The following is a 19,508-nucleotide window of genomic DNA, read 5'->3' on the forward strand; positions in this document are numbered from 1 at the left end:
GAGAATGTTCACGTCCACACGTGAAAAGCACAGGCCTGATCTTTCCTGCCTCTGCCTGGCGGGAGAAACCCGGGGCCACAAGAGACGTGGTCAGGACAGAGCCCTGGGCTGTAGCCACCAGCTCTCAGAGTTGACTAAGGCTGAGAAAGAACAGAAGCTGCTCAAGGTAATTCCCAAGTATTCAGAAACTCGGATAGAAGCTAGTAAGAGCCTACGAATACTATAAACTGATACTGAGAAGTCAAGAATATTTACTGACTGCTATGACATGCGAGGCTCCTGCATAAGTCATGGCATTAGCGATCACAACACACGTCACGAGTCCGATCCCCTCGCCTTTTCCGTGCGGACAGGAGACAGGCTGCGGAGAACGAGCCGCTGCCCGAGGCCACAGTACAGCGCAGTGGCGGACTCTGTGGCCCAGCGGCCGGAGTCGGTCCGGCTCTGCCACGACCAGTGGCAGCACTTTGGGCAGGTCGCCTCCCTGACGAGTCTGTCTCATCCTCTGTGAAATGGTGAGACTGACAGTGTCTGTCGTATGTCTGTTCTAAGGACTAAACAGGTGTGAAGGGCTGAGAACTGTAGTGTTAGTTATTATTATTATAATTATTATCACTACAACTTCAAGTTAGGTTCAAGGTAAAATGTGAAAAGGAGCATTTTAATAAAAGTTTGGGGGAAACCCCAGGTTTAGAATGTGATGACTGAAGATGACTAAAAAAGGTAAAATCTGCATCTCACATGATTTCCTCCACACATGACCTCCACATAGAATACTTGGCTAACGTTACCATCTTAAAAATGAAGTTAAAGTTGACTTAAAAAAAGAAGCAGCCTCAAATTCATAACTCTAAGCAAAATCTTAATAACAGCATCTTCATTTCAATGTTCGATTCAAACAACCACCACTTTTAACAAGGAGAAAGTAAGTTACGCTGCCAAGTACCAACAAATGTTACTACAAGTCATGTAAGACTGTGTCCTATCCACCCTGAATATTTCTCATCTCAGTGGTTAAACTGAGGACTAGGTTTGAGAAATGGAACTCGAGCCCTGGCCAGTTTGACTCAGTGGTTAGAGTGTCAGCCTATGGACCGGAGAGTCCTGGGTTCGGTTCCCACTAAGGGCACGTACCTCTGTTGCAGTTTGTCCCCACCCCGGTTGGGGTCGTGTGAGTGGCAACCAGTCGATGTGTCTCTCTCGCATTGATGTTTCTTTCTCTCTCTCTTCCTCCCCCTCTCCCTCCTGCTCTATCTGAGGATGAATGTAAAAATGTCCTCGGGTGAGGATTAAAAAAAAAAAATAAGAAAGAAAAATGGAGCCCTGGCCAGTTTGGCTAAGCGGCTGGAGCATTGGCCTGCGGACCAGAGAGTCCCGGGTTTGGTTCCCACTAGGGGCACCTACAAAAAAAAGAAGAAAGAAAAATGGAACTTGAATGATCAATTACAAAATAAGTTGGCTTTATGTCAGTTTAAAAGAATAAAAAGAATAAGAACTGGTTTTTCTTATATTTATGGTTGCCTTTAAAGATATTTGTTTATGTAGGGATTCCATTTCCTGAGGATCAAATATCAAAAGAAAAGGCTTATCTTACCATTATATTTTCTTATAAAGTAGAAAATAAAAATCTAGGAACAAAAAAGATGAAAGCTGCCCTGGCCGGTTTGGCTCAGCGGTTAGAGCGTCGGCCTGTGGTCCAGAGACACCCGGGTTTGGTTCCTACTAAGGGTACGCACCTCGGTTGCAGTCTGTCCCGGCCCTGGATGGGTCGTGTGGGTGGCAACCACTTGATGTGTACCTTTCACGTCGATGTTTCTCTCTCTGTCTCTTCCTCTCTCTCTCCCTCCCACTCTATCTGAACAAAAAATGGAAAAATGTCCTCGGGTGAGGATAGGAATAAAAAAAGATGAAAGCTTTTGATAGGTTTGCTCTATAAAAATGCTGGCCTTCAAATGTATAAATCCAAGCTTCTTTGATAAAGAAATGCATACTGTGATGTGCTACTGTGTTTGTCAGGTTAAGAAATCAGTCAGGTGTGTTCATTACATCTGTATTACAAAAGCCAACCTTGAAACTCCTGGATGCCAGCCAACTTGGGAGCATCAAGCAGCCAGTCGGTGAGCGTCTGATTCTTAAAAGCTATGCTGCGAAACTGCTTCCCACCATTCACATTCCAGGTTCCAACACATACTCGAATTTTCTTGGGCTTTGAATATTTGTAGAAATTCTCACACATGCTCTTCAGTACTTTGGAAGAGGCTAATGAAAAACAAAACACAATAGAAGTTTAACTGCATTAAAACAACCATTGAAACATTCTCATAACTGGGAATGTCTGGAGCACAATCATAAGACTCATGCACAGGCACAGAAAGATACCAGCCTCAAACACAGAGCTCAGCCTGATACAAGTAACTAACACAATTTAAAGATAGACCACATAAATGCAATAAACCAGAGTGAGAAAAGCTATTATGAAGTTATTACGGCAAAAAAGAACATGGAGAACAAACAGTTCTGTTTCGATGAGATGCTGTTTTTTTATAAGGAGCGAAAATGGAGACGGGACATCTTTAGAAATATAGCCAATTGATGTTTCATTCAAAGACTGGTAAAAATATAAATTTCATTTCTCCCCAAACAATAAAAATTAAGAACATTTATATTTACAGTTCTAGCTACTGACAGGTGGTTTGATGAATTCCAGCTCCCTGATGAAAAGTCAAATATGGATGATAATGAGATGTCCTAGAGGGGAGTCACTAACCAATGCTGCCATCTCAGAGCAGAAGCAACTTCAACTGTGGTGGACAACACCCTAGATGATTTGCCTTGCCCTTCTGCCCTCACCTGCTACCCATTCCCTGTTCACTCACTGCCCAGCCACTGGACTCCTGCTATTTCAAAGGGGTATCAGGCCGGCTCCTGCCAGAGCCTTTGCACTGGCTGCTCCTACCACCTGCCACACTGCTCCCCCATTTCCTTCATGTCTGCACTTTGCAGGGAGGCTTTTCCTGACCATCTTATTAAAACCTGCATTCTGTCCCAACCTCCCATATATCCTCTCTTTGCTTTTTCTCCATAGTATTTATCATCATTTACAAACTATGTATTTCATTTATTTATTCTGTAACTCTCTGTCTCCCTTCACAAGAATAAAAACTCCATGAGGGCAGAAATGTTTGTCTACTTTATTTTCTGGACTAGCTAGCTTAATGCCCAAGAGTACCTGGTACATAGTAAGTGCTCAATAAATAATTGTTAAACGAATAAATGTTCATACATTTGAAATCCCCCATCTCTTCCTGCATATTTTCTGACTGACACCTATTTTTCTTCCTTCTGAAGTGCACTTCATTTTGGTTAAGTTAAATTCTCAACCCTTAAAGTGGATGGAGCCGTAAGACGCCCTTCTTCTAAAAACAGAGATTATGCAGCTAATTGGTCAAAGGAAAAGAAAATCAAAACAATTCTTACCTTTCACCATATGATATAGTTTTATTCTATGTTTACAATACCAATATACAATAGTTTTATGAGAAAATGAGAGCAAAAAAAAAAAAAAAGGGAATAACATGTTCGTACCATCTCTGATCTTAGGGGTAGACACACAGCCTTCTGCCCTCTTACTACTGTATATAATTTGACTGCTTGCACAGAGGTGCTGGGGTAAAGAAAGCAGGTTATTTGTTCCAGCCTGTTGGTCTGGCTGACTGGTTTCTATAAGTGAAGCTACTGCCATCGTTACTACCATGAAACAGTTTCTGCGATCCTTTCTGTATCAAAACACCAGTTCTATAATGATCTAACTGCTTAAAATAATCAGAAAGACAACTAATGAACTGTGTGAACAAAAACGTGTTGCCACATTGTATGAACTGACAAAGTCAGTGAAAATCCCAGCCTTGTCTCAATGGTGGGCACCTTATGTGCAGAGAAATGAGTCTGTTCAAACAGACGTCCGTCCCGCAGCACCACACTGCCCTTTCAGAAAACGACTGCTCACATTACTCAGAGAAATATGAACTGCTCCCTTCATCCATCCTTCTCAAAAAAATAACCAGTTTTTTCAAAACATTCAGAACAACGATGAAGCAAAACCAGTCTTAAGAGACAGCAGGTCTGAAGCGAGGGGAAAGATGTGTTTTTCACGGAACTTTCTGGCAGGAGTTTGGCTGCCGTGCCCTTCAGCACAAACTGTCCAGAAAACGAGGCATGAGGGCACCGAGGAAGGGCGAGGAGGCAACCCTGCGGGCTCCCCCACGGCTGGCCCTCGCCTGGCTGCACCTGATGCCTCCAAAGAGTCATCAGATCACGTTCGTGCGGGGCTTCCAGCGACAGGGACGACTTCGTCCACGATATGAGAAATGAGTCCTTTCCAAATATTTTGAAAGTATTTTCAAATATTAGGAGTGAGGAACACTGAGTATCACAAATACCACAGATAGTTCTCTGAAATGAATGAACACAGTCCCATCTGGGCCTTTCCACTGGCATGTCACGAGCAAGGCATACCACTAACGTTTGTCAACGAAGTCAAAGTGAATGCAAACTACTGGATTCACTGCAATGAAACATTTGCTACAGGATGACAAAGAGTGCTGCATATTTCCTTCTAAATGAAGTTACTCAGTTTTCTCAAATCTAAAATTCTTTTCTCAGGTTAAAACAAGGTATCCATTTGTGCTGTTAGAAGCTGAGGGGGAAATGAGAGAAAGTTTCCATTTACATGGCTTTATTTACAGAATCAACTTTAGAAAACTAAAAGAAACAGTTACTTTCATAAATACACGATTTTCTATACCTTACCTGACTGTAACATCTGTTCAGAAACTATGGATGCATTAGGGAGAAAACAAAGGATCGTTAGTAAAACAGCAAGTCACAGGTAAAATCTAGTGTTGTGACAAAACATCCTCAGATGGCCTCATTTGATGACTATTTTTTCTGATGGCTGTAGGACACCGACATGAAAAGTAAATGACAACAGCTAAAGCAAACCATTTGCATCTGAGAAAAACCCTATAGTGACTCTAGATTATTTTTTCTTTATTGATTTTAGAGAGAGAGGGATAGATACATCGATGAGAGAGAACATCGATTAGCCACCTCCTGCACACCCCTCACTGGGGATCGGGCCCACAGCCTGGGCATGTGCCCTGACTGGGACTCGAACGGGCAACCTCTTGGTACAGGGTCGACACTCAATCCCTGAGCCACACCGGCCGGGCCCTACAATGACTCTATGTCAGGTTCTGGGCCTGCTTCTCAGGCTGCTCATGTGTGTGCGCGCGCGGGCACATGCACGTAAAGAAGAATATGAACTGGAAACCCAAGAGGCCAGGGGATACTGACCATGTGGAAGATACTGCCCAAACATACACCTTTTAGAATTCTTTCTGGGACTCACCAACTGATAAATCCAATCAGTTCAGTTTTAACAAAACATACACATTCCAAAAACAACAGTATGCTGTGCAAAACTGTGCAAAGTCCCAGCCACAGAGCTTATGGGAAAAACAGGGTTAGGGCAAAACATTGCTTCGGCAGTGACATACCAAAAAAGACAGGAACCTGATAAAGACAACAGCACAGTTTTACATGTGTTAAGTGGTTAAGAGGTGTATAAATAAATATTCCTTTAATATGGCACTTCATCTTGAAAAAGACCCAAGCGTGCTTGCAGAAATCGGCCTCTGGAGGGCTGCAGCGTCTGAGTCACTGAGTGCCAGAGGCAGGGTCTCTGGAATGGGGGAAGGACAGCACCAGAGCGGATGGGTGGGCAGAGGGTGCGAGGTGTGTGCACACGCCTGTATGTGTTCCATGTTCTACTCACCTCCCTCTGCCGCGGCCAGTGTTCTGTGTGTCCTGGTGTCACTGCCGGCAAAATCAGGCAGAAACTGAGGCAGACCTGGCAGTGAGCGCACAGCGTTCCTGAATATGCACCCGATGGAACACCCCCAGGTCTTGGAATAAGTGTCACAGCAGAACTGCCCTTACTGCTTTTCAAGGTGTATTTTATGTACAGGAAAATGTTCCGAAGACTAAACAACTGATGACCAAGCTTGGGAATTCTAGGTCCCTCGCCTTCCCCTTCCTTTCCCTTAGCTGCTGGCTTTCAGTGGTTCTCTGCAAGGCCTCACATCACCGGAGGCGCAGGTAGAAGGAGGGTTAGGGTGAAGATCAGCTAAGCTCCACTGCTGGAAGCCACCAAGAAGGCCTGGAGCCAAAAGCGTAAGATCAGATTGTTAAAAAAATTTTTAAATTGATTTTAAAGAGAGAGGAAGGGAGGGGGAGAGATAGAAATATCAATGTGAGAAACATCACACTGATTAGCTGCCTCCTGCAGGCTCCTGACTGGGGATTGAACCCAAAACCCAGGCATGTGCCCTGACCAGAATCAAACCATGACCTCCTGGTGCAGGGACAATGCTCAATCCACGGGGCCACACTGCCAGCACCAGACTGTGTTTTAGAGCTGCAGTGGGTCTCAGTCCCAGCCCACTCACAGACCCCTGAGGAGCTGCTGCAATTACTGCCTACAGAGAAATTCTGAAAAAACCTACGATGACCCACTTGACCAAGTAACTACCCAGGAGTACAATGCTTGATGAGGAACAACTCCTCTCGAGAGACGTGGAAAGGTGTGCTTTGACGGTAAGAGAGGAAATGAAAGTGTTCAGAGTGCTGGAAAGTTAAAATAAAAAATGTGGGTAAAGAAGTCTAATTTATTAAGTTTTACAGTGAGTGTTGTTTCCCACGATACTACTTAATATTATGTCCACTAATATGAGCTCAAATGCTTTTGATTTTAATAAAAAACACAGCAAAAGATAAAAGCCATCCTGAAAGCCATATATTTAAGTCAAATGTTAAAACTGGGAATAGTAGTGTCCAATAATAATATTTTAAATTATTAATAAAGATGAATTATTGTGTAGTCAAGCAATAGCAATGAAAAGGTAAGACTAAGTTACAGAAACTTTAGGGGTGGTGATCAGCAAAATAACCAATATAGGTACTGTTTTTTCCAGTAAAGCATTGTTTTCTACAATGATTAGGCCATTGTATGCTCTACTAACTGAACAGTCTATGAAATCCTGCCTTATGTAAAGTTAGCAATCCTTAACCCATTTACCCCTCCATCATAGTCTCTGAAAGAAAACATACATAGGCCTCCATTTATGGCTTAATAATACCACTGATGATATAACCCTTCTGAAAGAGATAAACTTCCTTTGGAGAAAGCAACTTTAAAAAATTATATTGATAGAAAATCCTTCCAAATCTATCATAATGAACTCAATCTAAAAGTTGTTTATGTAAGTAAGTTCACACTCATCTCTTGGACTTCAGAAGGAATACAAGTAACGCACAGTAGGTAAAATATAAAGTAAGTACGCATACCACGCAAACTTCCAGTAGTTAAAAGTGCTCGAGCTTTGTCAGCTAAATCACTATTTAGAGTATTTCCAAGGAGCAAAACATCAATGGCCTCTTGCTTGGAGCTGTCAAAGAAGTTATTCTGAATCGTTCTAGTAACAGAACGAGCACCATCTTTTAACTTTCCAGCCTGTTGGGGGAGAAAGGAGCATGGACTTTCATTCTAGATATTGTTATTTTCACTCAGCAGGTATTCTGAAACTCTAAGGTGTATGTAATTTGATTGTAATAAAGGACCTAATCATTCTATTTTCAATATCAAATCATCACATTAAAATGGCTCGAGATGTCAGAGTCCTTTCCTCTCTTGGACGACAGCTCTGCAGAGATGGACAAGCTGAGGCCACAACTGCACCAACTGCACCCCCAGAGCACTGACTGTCTGGCACTGTTCACAGTGCAGAGGTGAGCGGGAGCACACTTGGAACAGGGATGGCTTCTCACAGGTCCCTTCAGACCCGGGGCGGGTGGGCGAGGAGAAGCAGGGGGATAGAGGAGGACACACTGCACTCACAGGCTCTCAGAAAAGCTGCAAAGGACTTCAATAGTAGAAAATAAATTAAAATTACTCCCAAGCAACTTAACTAGTTAAAGCTATAACTGAACATAAGAATAAGTATCTAAAAAGATACTTTAATTACAGTTCATAAATACAGATTACATGTAAACTACCATCTGTACATTTTAGGTCACTGTATTCTATGTATATATATAAATAATATAAACAATAAACTCACAATAATTCATACAGTGAAAGCTATGTAACTTTCAATGAACATATATTTACTTAGGCATATTAATTACCATAAAGATTTATTTTGACCTTACAGATTTGGATACTTGTTTTAAAAAAAAGAACACCACAACTTTTGTCTCTTAGGAAAATAGTTTGCAATATATTATTTTTATTCTTTAAAGAACAGTCATTGAGTCTAAAAATGTGACCCCTTCCATGCGATTCCACACACGAAGGACGTTATTTGAAAAGACACTCACCATTCACATTGTCAGGCAATTACCAAAGGAGCCCAGAGAAAGGAGAGAAAGAACAGGTGGGATGTTAGACCCTGGTTCGAGGCGGACTAGCACATGAACACACAGTTTCCTATCTGTCAGGCTGCAGTCAGAGACCACCGCCAATGTGTGTACCCTCTGCACATACACTGTCTTAGTCACTGCAGAAAAGAAAAGCCAAGCAAACATAAAAGGCAATTTTAAGCAACAGTTGTAGAGAATTGAGTTTTAATAGGAAGAATTATGTTCTTAATGTAAAAGGAATAAATGAAACTTTAATAATTTCAGGTTTTTAAAAACAGGGTCATTTGAGAAGAAACAGTCGTAGCTGTCAATACGTATTATTTCTGAGTCGGACAAAAGGGACTGTCGCAGGTGAGGCCCCACCTCTGGACACAGGCATTGCATTTTAGGAGACACAGAAGAGGAGGCAGATGAAGGAATGAAAAGAAGACTTTGAGATGATGAATGGGTCTTTAAAGAATTTCACTTGTTACACTGAATGGGCTGAATGAGAATCGTACAAGTGGTCACTGATCTTGTTTCTATTCTGAAGTAATTTGAGGAATTGTAGAGATTTCAATTCAACTAGGGCCAGGAGCCTTAAAAAGTCAGTGTTGTATATAAAATAATGAAAAATATCTCCAGTACGCTTCCTGAGTCCCTCAGCGCAGGCCACACACCGCGTGGGAAACAGGCAGACAACGCCGGCAGGGGAGGGGACCGCGCGGCGCAGCACTGTGATTAGGTCCGCGTCTCACATTCTTCTGCACATTTTGCCAGTCTCCCTTTCAAGGTAAGGTAAGTAAAAAATAAACTTAATCAAGCCCTGTTAATGCTGGGCTCCCAATAGGTGTTGCATGAACTGTTCACTGATTTGTCCTCTAATACCTGTCACATCTATTAAATAACAGGCACTGTGTCAAGTACCAGGGACCCAAACCAAATAAGATAGGACCCTTATAAGGATGACTAGGTTAAAAATACATTATTTATATAAAAATAAACAATATAAAAAGTAAAACAAATATGCAAGGGAAAACTCATTTAAAAAAATGTAAGCAATACAGAGGCCTAGTGGACCCTCACTAATGGACAACCATGTCACACTTAAGCCCCCAACCCTGCCAACCTGGGGGGAGACACCTTCCATTCTATCAGTACCACGACAGAAGGCAAAGTCACAGGGGAGTAAAAGCATGATGGGACAGTTCTGAAACAGACACCTCGCAACCCCAGTGAGAGAGCCCACTGCAAAGCCTCACGAAGAGGAGAAGGGCGTCCTCTGCGCGACAGAGCTGCTCTCACCTTGGCCTTCCCCTCCAGAGCTCCAGTGCCCGCATAGATCTTACTGATGGAGTCGCCGTTCACCGACCACATAGACCGGAAAACTTCTTGAAAGCGAGTCACCAGTTGAGGCTTCTCAGCCAAGTGGAGAGCTTCCAACTGTTTAGTTAGCATCTACAACCGCAAAAGAGAAATTTTTGTAAGCATATTAATATCTTAATTGTGATGTGACTTTTTAAGAACCACCAGAAGTAGCCTGGCTAGTGTGGCTCAGTTGGTGGGGCATCATCCTGGGCACCGGAAGATGGCTGGTTTGACTCCCGGCCGGGGCAGGGTTGTGGGCTCCATCCCCAGTGGGGGCCACAGGAGGCGCCAATCAGTGTTTCGCTCTCATCTGTTTCTCTTCCCCCACCCCCATCTTGTTCTCTGAAAGTCATTTTTTTTTTTTTTTTATCATCCTCACCCGAGGACATTCTTCCATCTTTTTGTTCAGGTAGAGTGGGAGGGAGAGAGAGGAAGAGAGAGAGAGAGAAACATCGACGTGAAAGGGACACATTGAGTGGTCGCCACCCATACAACCAACCAGGGCCGGGGACAAACTGCAACCGAGGTACATGCCCTTAGCGGGAACCGAACCCGGGTCTCTCTGGACCGCAGGCCGACGCTCCAACCGCTGAGCCAAACCGGCCAGGGCTCTGAAAGTCGTTTTAAAAACTTAGGGGAAAAAAGAACTACCAGAAGTAAACCAAAAATGTGTAGTTATAGGACTACGTAGGACTAAATTCTGAAAACATCCTAGTTTACTAAGCAAATTGTGTTGTTTCCCACCATTTCTATGTTTAAAGTAAATAGCACATTAATGAAACCTACAAGCAATGAATATTCCCTTGTAGTAATGAGAACACCTTTCTGATTAAATAATATAATTAATCTTATTGAAATATCCCTACAAATCATACTATTTTACCTTGTTTACCTAAAAGAATTATTGAATAGCATGGAGTAGAGTAGAAAAAACATTTACCTAGTTTAACTATTAGAATAACTAAGTCCCCTCAATTATCAGATTTGGTCTGTAAGTCAGGTAATAAGGTGAAGAAATGGTGAACACAAAAGAGCTGCACTTGGACTGTCACAAACACCAAAACCAACACTGGCGTGTGAGCAGGACTGAGGGACACAGGGTGCAGGGTCTCTCTCCCTCGCCGCAGAGAGCAAAGTGTCCGAAAGGCATGCTCTCCACTCAGCGTGGATTCTAGATTTGGAATCCGGCGGTCAGAACAAGACACAGCCCGCAGCTAGCCTCTCTTATCTGGAATCCACCATATTGCATTCCTTCACTTTTTACTTAATTCCGTCCTGTTTGGTGTTCTTTTACCTTACCTGTAAGTATGGAGATTACCCACAGTTCTCGAGGCATCAACAACTCAAATCATATTGGAAAAACCCCAAGCCGGTCTGCCTGCCTGGGGGCTGGGCAGAGCTGCTCCTTGCTGGCACGAAGCACAGCCAGACCCGCCCAGACCCGCGTTTGCCACCCAGACCACGCTCTCGGGCTTCAAGAAATGGGGCAAAACTGCTTTCACTATTTATTTGGTTTTGCCTGTTTCACCAGTAAATGTGGTAACCATTTAACCAATTTCTGTACAAGGAAGTATTCTCACACCTAACTACACTCTGTCTTACACGACAGTGGATAAACAGCTAAGTTGGTGTCTGAAAACAAAAACCTGTTATACTTTAAAAAAAAAAAAAAAATGTTCCCCTTTATTGATTTGAGAGAGAGGAGGGAGAGGGAGAGATACATAGAAACATCGATGAGACAGAACATTGATTGGCCGCCTCCTATATGCCCCTCACTGGGGGTTGGGCCCACAACCTGGGCATGTGCCCTGACTGGGAATCGAACTGGTGACCTCTCGGGGTGCAGGGTCGATGCTCAACCACTAAGCCACACCAGCCGGGCTTAAAACCTGTTAAACATTTTTTTTTTTCCTCACCCAAGAACATTTTTCCATTTTTTTGTTCAGATAGAGTGGGAGGGAGAGAGAGGAAGACAGACAGAGAGAGAAACATTGACGTGAAAGGGACACATCGAGTGGTTGCCACCCGCACGACCCAATCAGGGCCAGGGACAAACTGCAACCGAAGTACTACGTGCCCTTAGCGGGAACCGAACCTGGGTCTCTCTGGACCGCAGGCCGACACTCTAACCGCTGAGCCAAACTGGCCAAAACCTGTAATACTTTGAATGAAGACATTCAAGTATTTCAGTAAGCTTCCTCTCAGAATCTAAGTAAATGTATTCAACCAATTAAAAACAGAACTAGAAACACAGCCATGTAAAAAGCTCCATCCAAATGGTCAAATGCTGCTTCCACTTTCTTGTTTCTGTCGTATTTTCTAAGTAAATTATAATGACAGCTGGCCGAGTGGGAGGGAGAGAGAGGAAGACAGACAGAGAGAGAAACATTGACGTGAAAGGGACACATCGAGTGGCTGCCACCCGCATGACCAACCAGGGCCGGGGACAAACTGCAACCGAAGTACTACGTGCCCTTAGCGGGAACCGAACCCGGGTCTCTCCGGACTGCAGGCCGACGCTCTAACCGCTGAGCCAAACTGGCCAGGGCCCAGAGAAACTTTTGAAAGACAACACAGAGAATGAGGCCAGTTACACACACACACACACACGTTTGTTTATTCTTTTTCCAAAAGACAGGCAAAAGAGGCAATTATTGGAATAGTGTAAATAGCAGGGTCTTGTTTTTTTTAGGAAAAGCGAAGGAATAAGAGGAAAACACAGCAACACAGACAGTATTTAGAACAGGTAAAGGAAACATTTAAATGACGAGGAACTTTTGGCAAAACAAAAAAGACTAGAAGAGAAGAATGCCTTGGATAAAACACGACGAGAGGTGGTGGGTACGGAGGGCACGCAACGCCACACGCAGCCACACCCGTACCTCGAGGCCGAGGAAGGCCTGCACACTGTTCGTTCTGTCGAGGCAGTCCAAGCAGTTGGTGCGAACTGTACCACTCTGGCACCTGTAACAAATTCACTCAGGTTAAACAACAAAACTAAAACAAACGGAGAGAAATTAAGGTGATTAAAAGGTAGCACTCACGCCCTGGCCAGTTTGGCTCAGCGGTTAGAGCGTCGGCCTGCGGTCCGGAGAGACCCGGGTTCGGTTTCCGCTAAGGGCACATACTTCGGTTGCAGTTTGTCCCCAGCCCTGGTTGGGTCGTGCGGGTGGCAGCCACTCGATGTGTCCCTTCACATCGATGTTTCTCTCTCTCTCTCTCCCTTCCTCTCTCTCCCTCCCACTCTATCTGTACAAAAAATGGAAAAATATCCTTGGGTGAGGATAAGAAAAAAAAAAAAAAAAGGTAGCACTCACTTTCTCCCCTGAACTTTTTATATCACAATTTTCAGACACACAAGAAAGACGAAAGACTTTTACAGAGAATACCCACATAACCACCAGACCTACACCTGTTAACGTTTTCCCATGTATTCTTTATCACATTATCTATCCATTCATCCACACCCAAGCATTTTTTTTCAATCCTCATCCAGGAATATTTTTCCATTTATCTTCAGATAGAGTGGCAGGGGCATTGATGTGAGAGAGACACAATGAATGTCTCCTGCATGACCCTGACCAGGGCCGGGGATGAACTGCAACTGAGGTATGTGCCCTTGACCAGACTCGAACCCACAACTCATTGATCCGTGGGCCAAGGCTCTAACTGCTGAGCCAAACCAGCCAGGGCAATACCCACTTATTTTTAATTAGGCCAGGAGTTAGGAGCTAAACATACACTATTTATAACACCATACTTCTTTACACATAGAGGATATCAAATTTTTAAGGAACAATTTTTAAAAACCTAAGATCTATTATCTCGACTGACTGTCCTACAAAGTTTCTATAGCGCTGATACTAAATATTGTACATGAAAAATTTTGAGCTTTGTTTACTAAAGTTTACCTCAAGCTATATTCCTTATTTCAATCTTTCAATACTTTTTCTCCTCTACTTTATATGCAAAAACTAAAGATTTAAAGTATACTGAAACAGACAATAAGTAACATCCTTTACTTCTATTTGCATGTAGTTGTCCTTAGGAAAGTCAGGAAATAGTAAATTCTAAAGAAAGAAAAACAAGCCTAAAGTCAAGTATAATAAAGAAAGATAGCTTAACTATAAACTTTGATTTTAAAACAAGAAATTTAAGAGTTCAATGTTAAGAATAATTTTTAAATTATAGCAAAGTTCCAATGTAAAGAAAAGAGAAACAGAACAAGTCAAACCTTTGAACATCATTTCCGTCGAAATAAAAAAATCCATAATCTAGAAACTTCTGGACTTGAGGTTTAAGAACACTGTGTAATTTGTCCGCCTTCCCCCCTTTGACCATTTGGTGGTAGTCGAAATTCACCATCTGGACATCGGCAGCGTGCTCAGAAGCTTTTAGGTGGCTCTGAAGTAGAAAGGGTTATCCATCATATCGGCGCCTGAGTGAGGTCCGTCCACCCGGGTCATCGGTGGGGCCTCACACTGAAATTCAACCCTAGTCTCCCAGGGCTGCCACCAGCACCAGCGGCGAGAGGAACAATGACCTGAGACATCTGAGGGCACACTTCCCTGGGCCTCCTGCACCGCCCCTCGGGGCCTAGCGACGGGCCCTCAGAGAACTCAACCTTCTCATCTGGTTTAGAAAATAAAAATTACTTCCAACCACTAGCATTTTAGTTTTTACAATCCAAATTTAATAACTGTATCTATTATAGAATCTCAAAATAAAGTAACTTGTGTTTTTAAGACAAAGCCTATAAAACATATGAAATTCATTTTTATATCTTTATATAATACATACAAACGCTTTAAAAGTTTACCATAAAGTCATTCTCTGAAATATCATCTATTTATTAACAATATTTATTTCACAAGGTTCAAACAAAATAACCAAATAATTAATTCTGGAGTATATCAAGATTAAATTTAAGAAAATGTTCTTTAACTATTTTGTTTAAGCTTCTAATTCTATGTAACGTGATAATTTACATTAATTATTGATTCAATAAGTGTTTATGAAGAATATTTTTTCTTTAGAAGTCAGATTTTTTTTGCCTTATTTTTTACTTGAAAGTCTCAACTTTCTCTCTCTCCAGCACAAGAAGGCACACGCTCGCGTGCATATCGATGTGGCCGTCACCATCTCACAGGTGGGAACAATGACCATTTCCAGGAAGCAGGCACGCAATGAACAGACCCAGGAGGGCACTGCCTGCGACCTTCCTACGGGGACAGAAGGACACTTCGGGGAGGGGCACTCTGCTTCTCCACAGCGTAAAAAAGCCCATTTGAGAAGAGTGTCAACAGCCTCGAAAGCTTCCCACAACCCCAACTTCAGCAACATCACCCTAAGTCCAGTCCCAAGAGCTAATGGTTCCAACAAGCACCCAGCCTTTTTCTAGGGAGTCATTTACTTCCTGGAAGAATTCAATGACTCTACTGTATTATTTTAAAAATACCAATCTTACCTGGAAGGCCTTACTTAGCATATGTTCACCTTCCTTAGATCCAAGCAAATTTATTATTATTTGTTTACCATATAAATTCTTAAGCGTTCTAAAATGCCTATTAAAGAAAGAAAATAAGCACGTCAGTGATTATCTAAAATTTTTTTCAATAAATAAGAATCCATTATTAATCAGAACCTATATAGTTCCCTTTAAACTCACAGAACTGGCAAAATTGAATACAAATTCGTTCCACAGGGTCTTGAATTCTGCACGTGCGGAGACCCAGTGAACTCTGAGGACGAGCGCTAGGCTCCCACAGCGCTGGAGGCGCGGGTCAGACAGCCCCTCTCACCCGGGCCCCGGGCCCCCTCTCACCCGGGGCCCCCTCTCACCCGGAGCGGCTGCTGCTGGACCAGCCCTGAGAACACTAGTCTCCCACTGGGCTGACCGGGCAGTGGGTGCAGAGGGTGTAGGGCTGCCCCTCCCACGTGAGGATATCACACCCTCCGTGAGCTCCCGACCCAGTACAGCTACAATATCATTCAAACGTGTCATCGACATGTGTGAAAAATACTGACAGGTAATACTGATCTGCCTGAAATCCAGCGCACACTTCACACCCCAGCACATCTGGATGTGGCGGTGGCTCGAGCTCTCGGCAGCCACAGCCCCAGCCCCGTGGAGGGAGCACGAAGGCCGAGACCCAGACCCCACACCTGGTGCTCCCTCTGCTACACGCCCTAACACTAGGAGGCATCATTTCCAGTTAGACTAGGGAGTCAGAAGAAATTTTAGAGCCCAAAAGGGTAAATATAATTACAAGTAGTGCCACTGCTTAACAATATCAGAACTGGGAGCGCCGAGTCAGAGACCCCGTCCCACCTGTCAAAGGCTGGAGCGTTGGCTTCAAAACCCCTGGACATGCGGACACGATGCGATCCCACCTAGGACAAGAAAGATGCTCAGTCACACCAAAGCCAAGGTGAGATAAGACATGAATCTTGCTTACAAGACGCAATAATTCTGAACACAGAGCAGTATGTCAGAGAACTGTCATTAATGATATTCTTTAAAAAACAGATTCTAGGAGTTTCTCCTCCCTTTTATTTAAAAAAAAAATGCAACCCCATATAAAGAGAGTTAGAAGTTAGACCACTATGAAACATTTGTAAATTAACAGAAAATTTTAGTTGTGAAAATATTTTTAAAAGTGCTTTCATATACGTTACCTTGTTTGAAACTCACACTCCGTGCCCTGTGTAAGTCAACAGATATCATTGCCATTTGGGAACTAAGAAAACAAATACAGCCCAGTGAAATAACTTGTCCTACTAGGTCGACATCACTAATGTCAAAAAAGATCCCTACATCCCTCCTCTTGCAAGCTGCCTGCCAGCACGATGGCGACGCGTTTCTCTGTTACGCTCAATGCGCTGTTCTGTTCTCTCACCCAGACGGCCAGCGAATTAAAGGGACCGCTCCTGGGAAGAGACTTTCCAAAGTCAGTCTCGGAGCCGCACAACTATAGTAACAGCATATTTTGCAGAATCAAAAACCTGGGTTAAGAAAATTAAACAAAAAGGAAACTATTTGTTTTGTTATAGTTTATTTTATATTGCTATTTTGTTTTACAGATGAGGCAGAGTTGAGAAATATATAACAGATGTCAAAAAGAAAGACAATATTATCTCCTGAACCTCATCTGTGACACCACCCTCTGAGCCTCCGGGCCTGCGTTGCCCAGGGCTCACCTGCTAACCTGGGACAGGGGGCTTCAGAGGGCGTGGAGGAGAGCTGCCAGTCGGGTATGCAGCTCAGCAAACACTGTGAATAAGCTCTGATATGCTCGGCCAACCCCCAAACTGAGTGAACGGTATCATCATTCATTCAGGGTTCTCCCTTCTGTCCTGAAAAGTGAGACGATCTAAGACCGTCCTGACAAATGGTACGTTCTCTCTTTAAATAAGACATTGATTAGACTGATGTCACATCTATAGTCAGTTTCATTTTATATTGCAGAAGAGCCTGTGTAAAATGTCAAACGTTGAGAGCTCAGTGCTCCAGGACCGTAAGCATGTTACATGGCAGACAATTCGGCACAAGTCAGTACTTTTTCTTTGGCACAATCTCAGGTTATTGCCTATAATTCTAGAAAAAGTCCAAAACTTAGTATTGTGTTTATCATTAATATTTATCTTGTGCAGTCTTCTCAACTGCCAAGAGGTGACAAAACACCAGCTCTCCGCTCTCCGGGCAGCGGCTGTGGCTGTCCCGGTACCCTGCCCCATGCACACACAGCACTCTACTGGGCAAGCTAGACTGCGTTTCATCACTCAGTGAAAAAGAAAAAAATCATGTAATAAAAACGCTATTATGTCAAGGACATTTTTCGAAAACCACTTAATTGGGTGATACGAAACAGCATTTTCCAACATTACTGTTTCATGCTCACATATTTCTGAGAATTTGACCAAAAATTCAGCGTGCAACACTATTCAAGACATTGAGCTCATAATTTTACTATCTTTTAAGATTAATATTAGTGTGCTCGCTTCAGCGGCACATACACTAACATGGAATGATACAGAGAAGATTAGGCCCTGTGCAAGGATGACATGCAAATTCGTGAAGCGTTCCATATTTAAAAAAAGACTAATATTAGCTATAATATAATGCAGTAATATGTCAGAGTAACACTATAAATGACAAATGCTAATAACTTCAGAGAGAAATCATAAGTAAAATGAGTGAGCTGCCAGCACTTACAACACCATCCTTCCTGGGTAGCACCCTGTGAACTCGCGAGGCCTGGGACTAGCCCAGACTGCATCTACCTTTTCCGCAGAGGCCTGCCCACTGAACAGGGCACAAAGCTCTTTCCGTGTCATTCTAGTCTCCGAGTTCCTCGCACCACAAGGCCACACACCTCGTACAGAGGACTGTATACTGGAAGGACTCAGGATTTTTTTTCTAAATCCTCACCCGAGGATACTTTTCCATTTATCTTCAGATAGAGAGAGAGGGAGAGAGACAGAGAATCATCGATGTGAGAGAGACACATCGACTGGTTGCCTCCTGCACGACGGGGACTGAACGGCAACTGAGGTACGTGACCTTGACCGGAATCGAACCCACAACTCTCTGGTCTGCAGGCCGACGCTCCAATCACTGAGCCACACCAGCCAGGGCAGGTCTCAGGATGTCATGAGATCAGCGTGCAGCTGTGACTGGCACGCACTCGATGAGACTGAGTGGGGAGGAGGGTCCCTGCTAGAAAGGAGCAGGGCGTGGAGTTGGACGGCTGGGGGAAGCCAGATCGTGAGCAAGGGCTGCCCAGATCTCATGAGCATAATGCATCAAAAGCGGGAAGGGGGAAAACTCAAAGAACTGCCGGAGAGCCAGGAGGAGACGAGCTGTAACACTGTGAGAGTCCGCAGGGCAGGATAAACGAGGAAGACCTTCCCGGGCTCAGTGTCACCGGGGCTTTGGCGGACTGGCGGCTCGAGGTCATCAGAACAGGTCTTGCACAACAAAGTTCTCAAAGTGGACCTGAAGGGAACTTAGTTAAAAATGTAGATCCCTGACCCCACTCCAGGAGGTTCTCTTTCAGCTGATGTGAAATAGTTGAGGCCAGAAGTGCGCATTTTAAAGTCACATGATTCCTTTAAACCTTTTAATTAAGAAACCTCGAGGACTTCATCATGGAGATGAGGCAAGACAAGAGACCCGCCTAAGGCGTCCTGCACATGCTCCTGAAGTGGGTCATCTCCCTGGGCAACGATGACTTCAAGGGTCCCCCAAATAAGCTCCATCCCAAGAATGCACAGGACACCCCATCACCACTGATAATCACCCTGAGTCCAAGGTCTCTGTTTGTCTTCTATGGGGAAATTAACTTTTGAACTTGATATTTTTATTTTTAAGTCAGCATCTATCTTCCAGTTTTTAAAATCAATTATATATTTCATCCCTCTATTAACTACTCTTATAGAGTAGTGGGGGAAAAGGATAAAAGACCCTACTCATGAAACTAATCTATTCCTGTTCAAAGACAGGCTGACTTTCAACACTACTAAATAATTGAGAACCACTGACCCAATGCTCAACCCAGCCCATCTACAGGCCAGCTCAGTGAGCGTGACTCAGAGCTACTGGACTGTCGGCATCTCAGAAATTACTCTGTCAAGAACGGCACGGTTTTAGCCCACGGTCACGTGGCATCCGGCAGCCT

General features: G+C 43.5%; 1 protein-coding gene and 1 pseudogene across 3 annotated transcripts in view; one reads left to right on the top strand and one right to left on the bottom strand.

Annotated features, from left to right (window-relative positions):
• The window catches only part of SYNJ1 (synaptojanin 1), an 85,310-nt gene that overhangs the window by 33,437 nt on the left and 32,365 nt on the right, over positions 1-19,508 (bottom strand). For 2 of the 3 annotated variants that reach the window (XM_036242576.1, XM_036242574.1), the window contains exons 6-13: positions 16,160-16,221; positions 15,296-15,392; positions 14,063-14,232; positions 12,711-12,792; positions 9,766-9,918; positions 7,408-7,573; positions 4,810-4,833; positions 2,068-2,259 (exon numbers count right to left, since the gene is read on the bottom strand). In XM_036242576.1, the coding sequence (XP_036098469.1) occupies positions 2,068-2,259; positions 4,810-4,833; positions 7,408-7,573; positions 9,766-9,918; positions 12,711-12,792; positions 14,063-14,232; positions 15,296-15,392; positions 16,160-16,221 (946 nt within the window). The remainder of the gene's footprint in view (positions 1-2,067; positions 2,260-4,809; positions 4,834-7,407; positions 7,574-9,765; positions 9,919-12,710; positions 12,793-14,062; positions 14,233-15,295; positions 15,393-16,159; positions 16,222-19,508) is intronic. The other variant, XM_036242575.1, reaches the window with a different exon arrangement.
• On the top strand, positions 17,822-17,922 carry LOC118617958 (annotated as a pseudogene).

The sequence above is a fragment of the Molossus molossus genome, unplaced genomic scaffold (genome assembly GCF_014108415.1).
Source record: "Molossus molossus isolate mMolMol1 unplaced genomic scaffold, mMolMol1.p scaffold_m16_p_5, whole genome shotgun sequence".
Taxonomy (NCBI): Eukaryota; Metazoa; Chordata; class Mammalia; order Chiroptera; family Molossidae; genus Molossus; species Molossus molossus.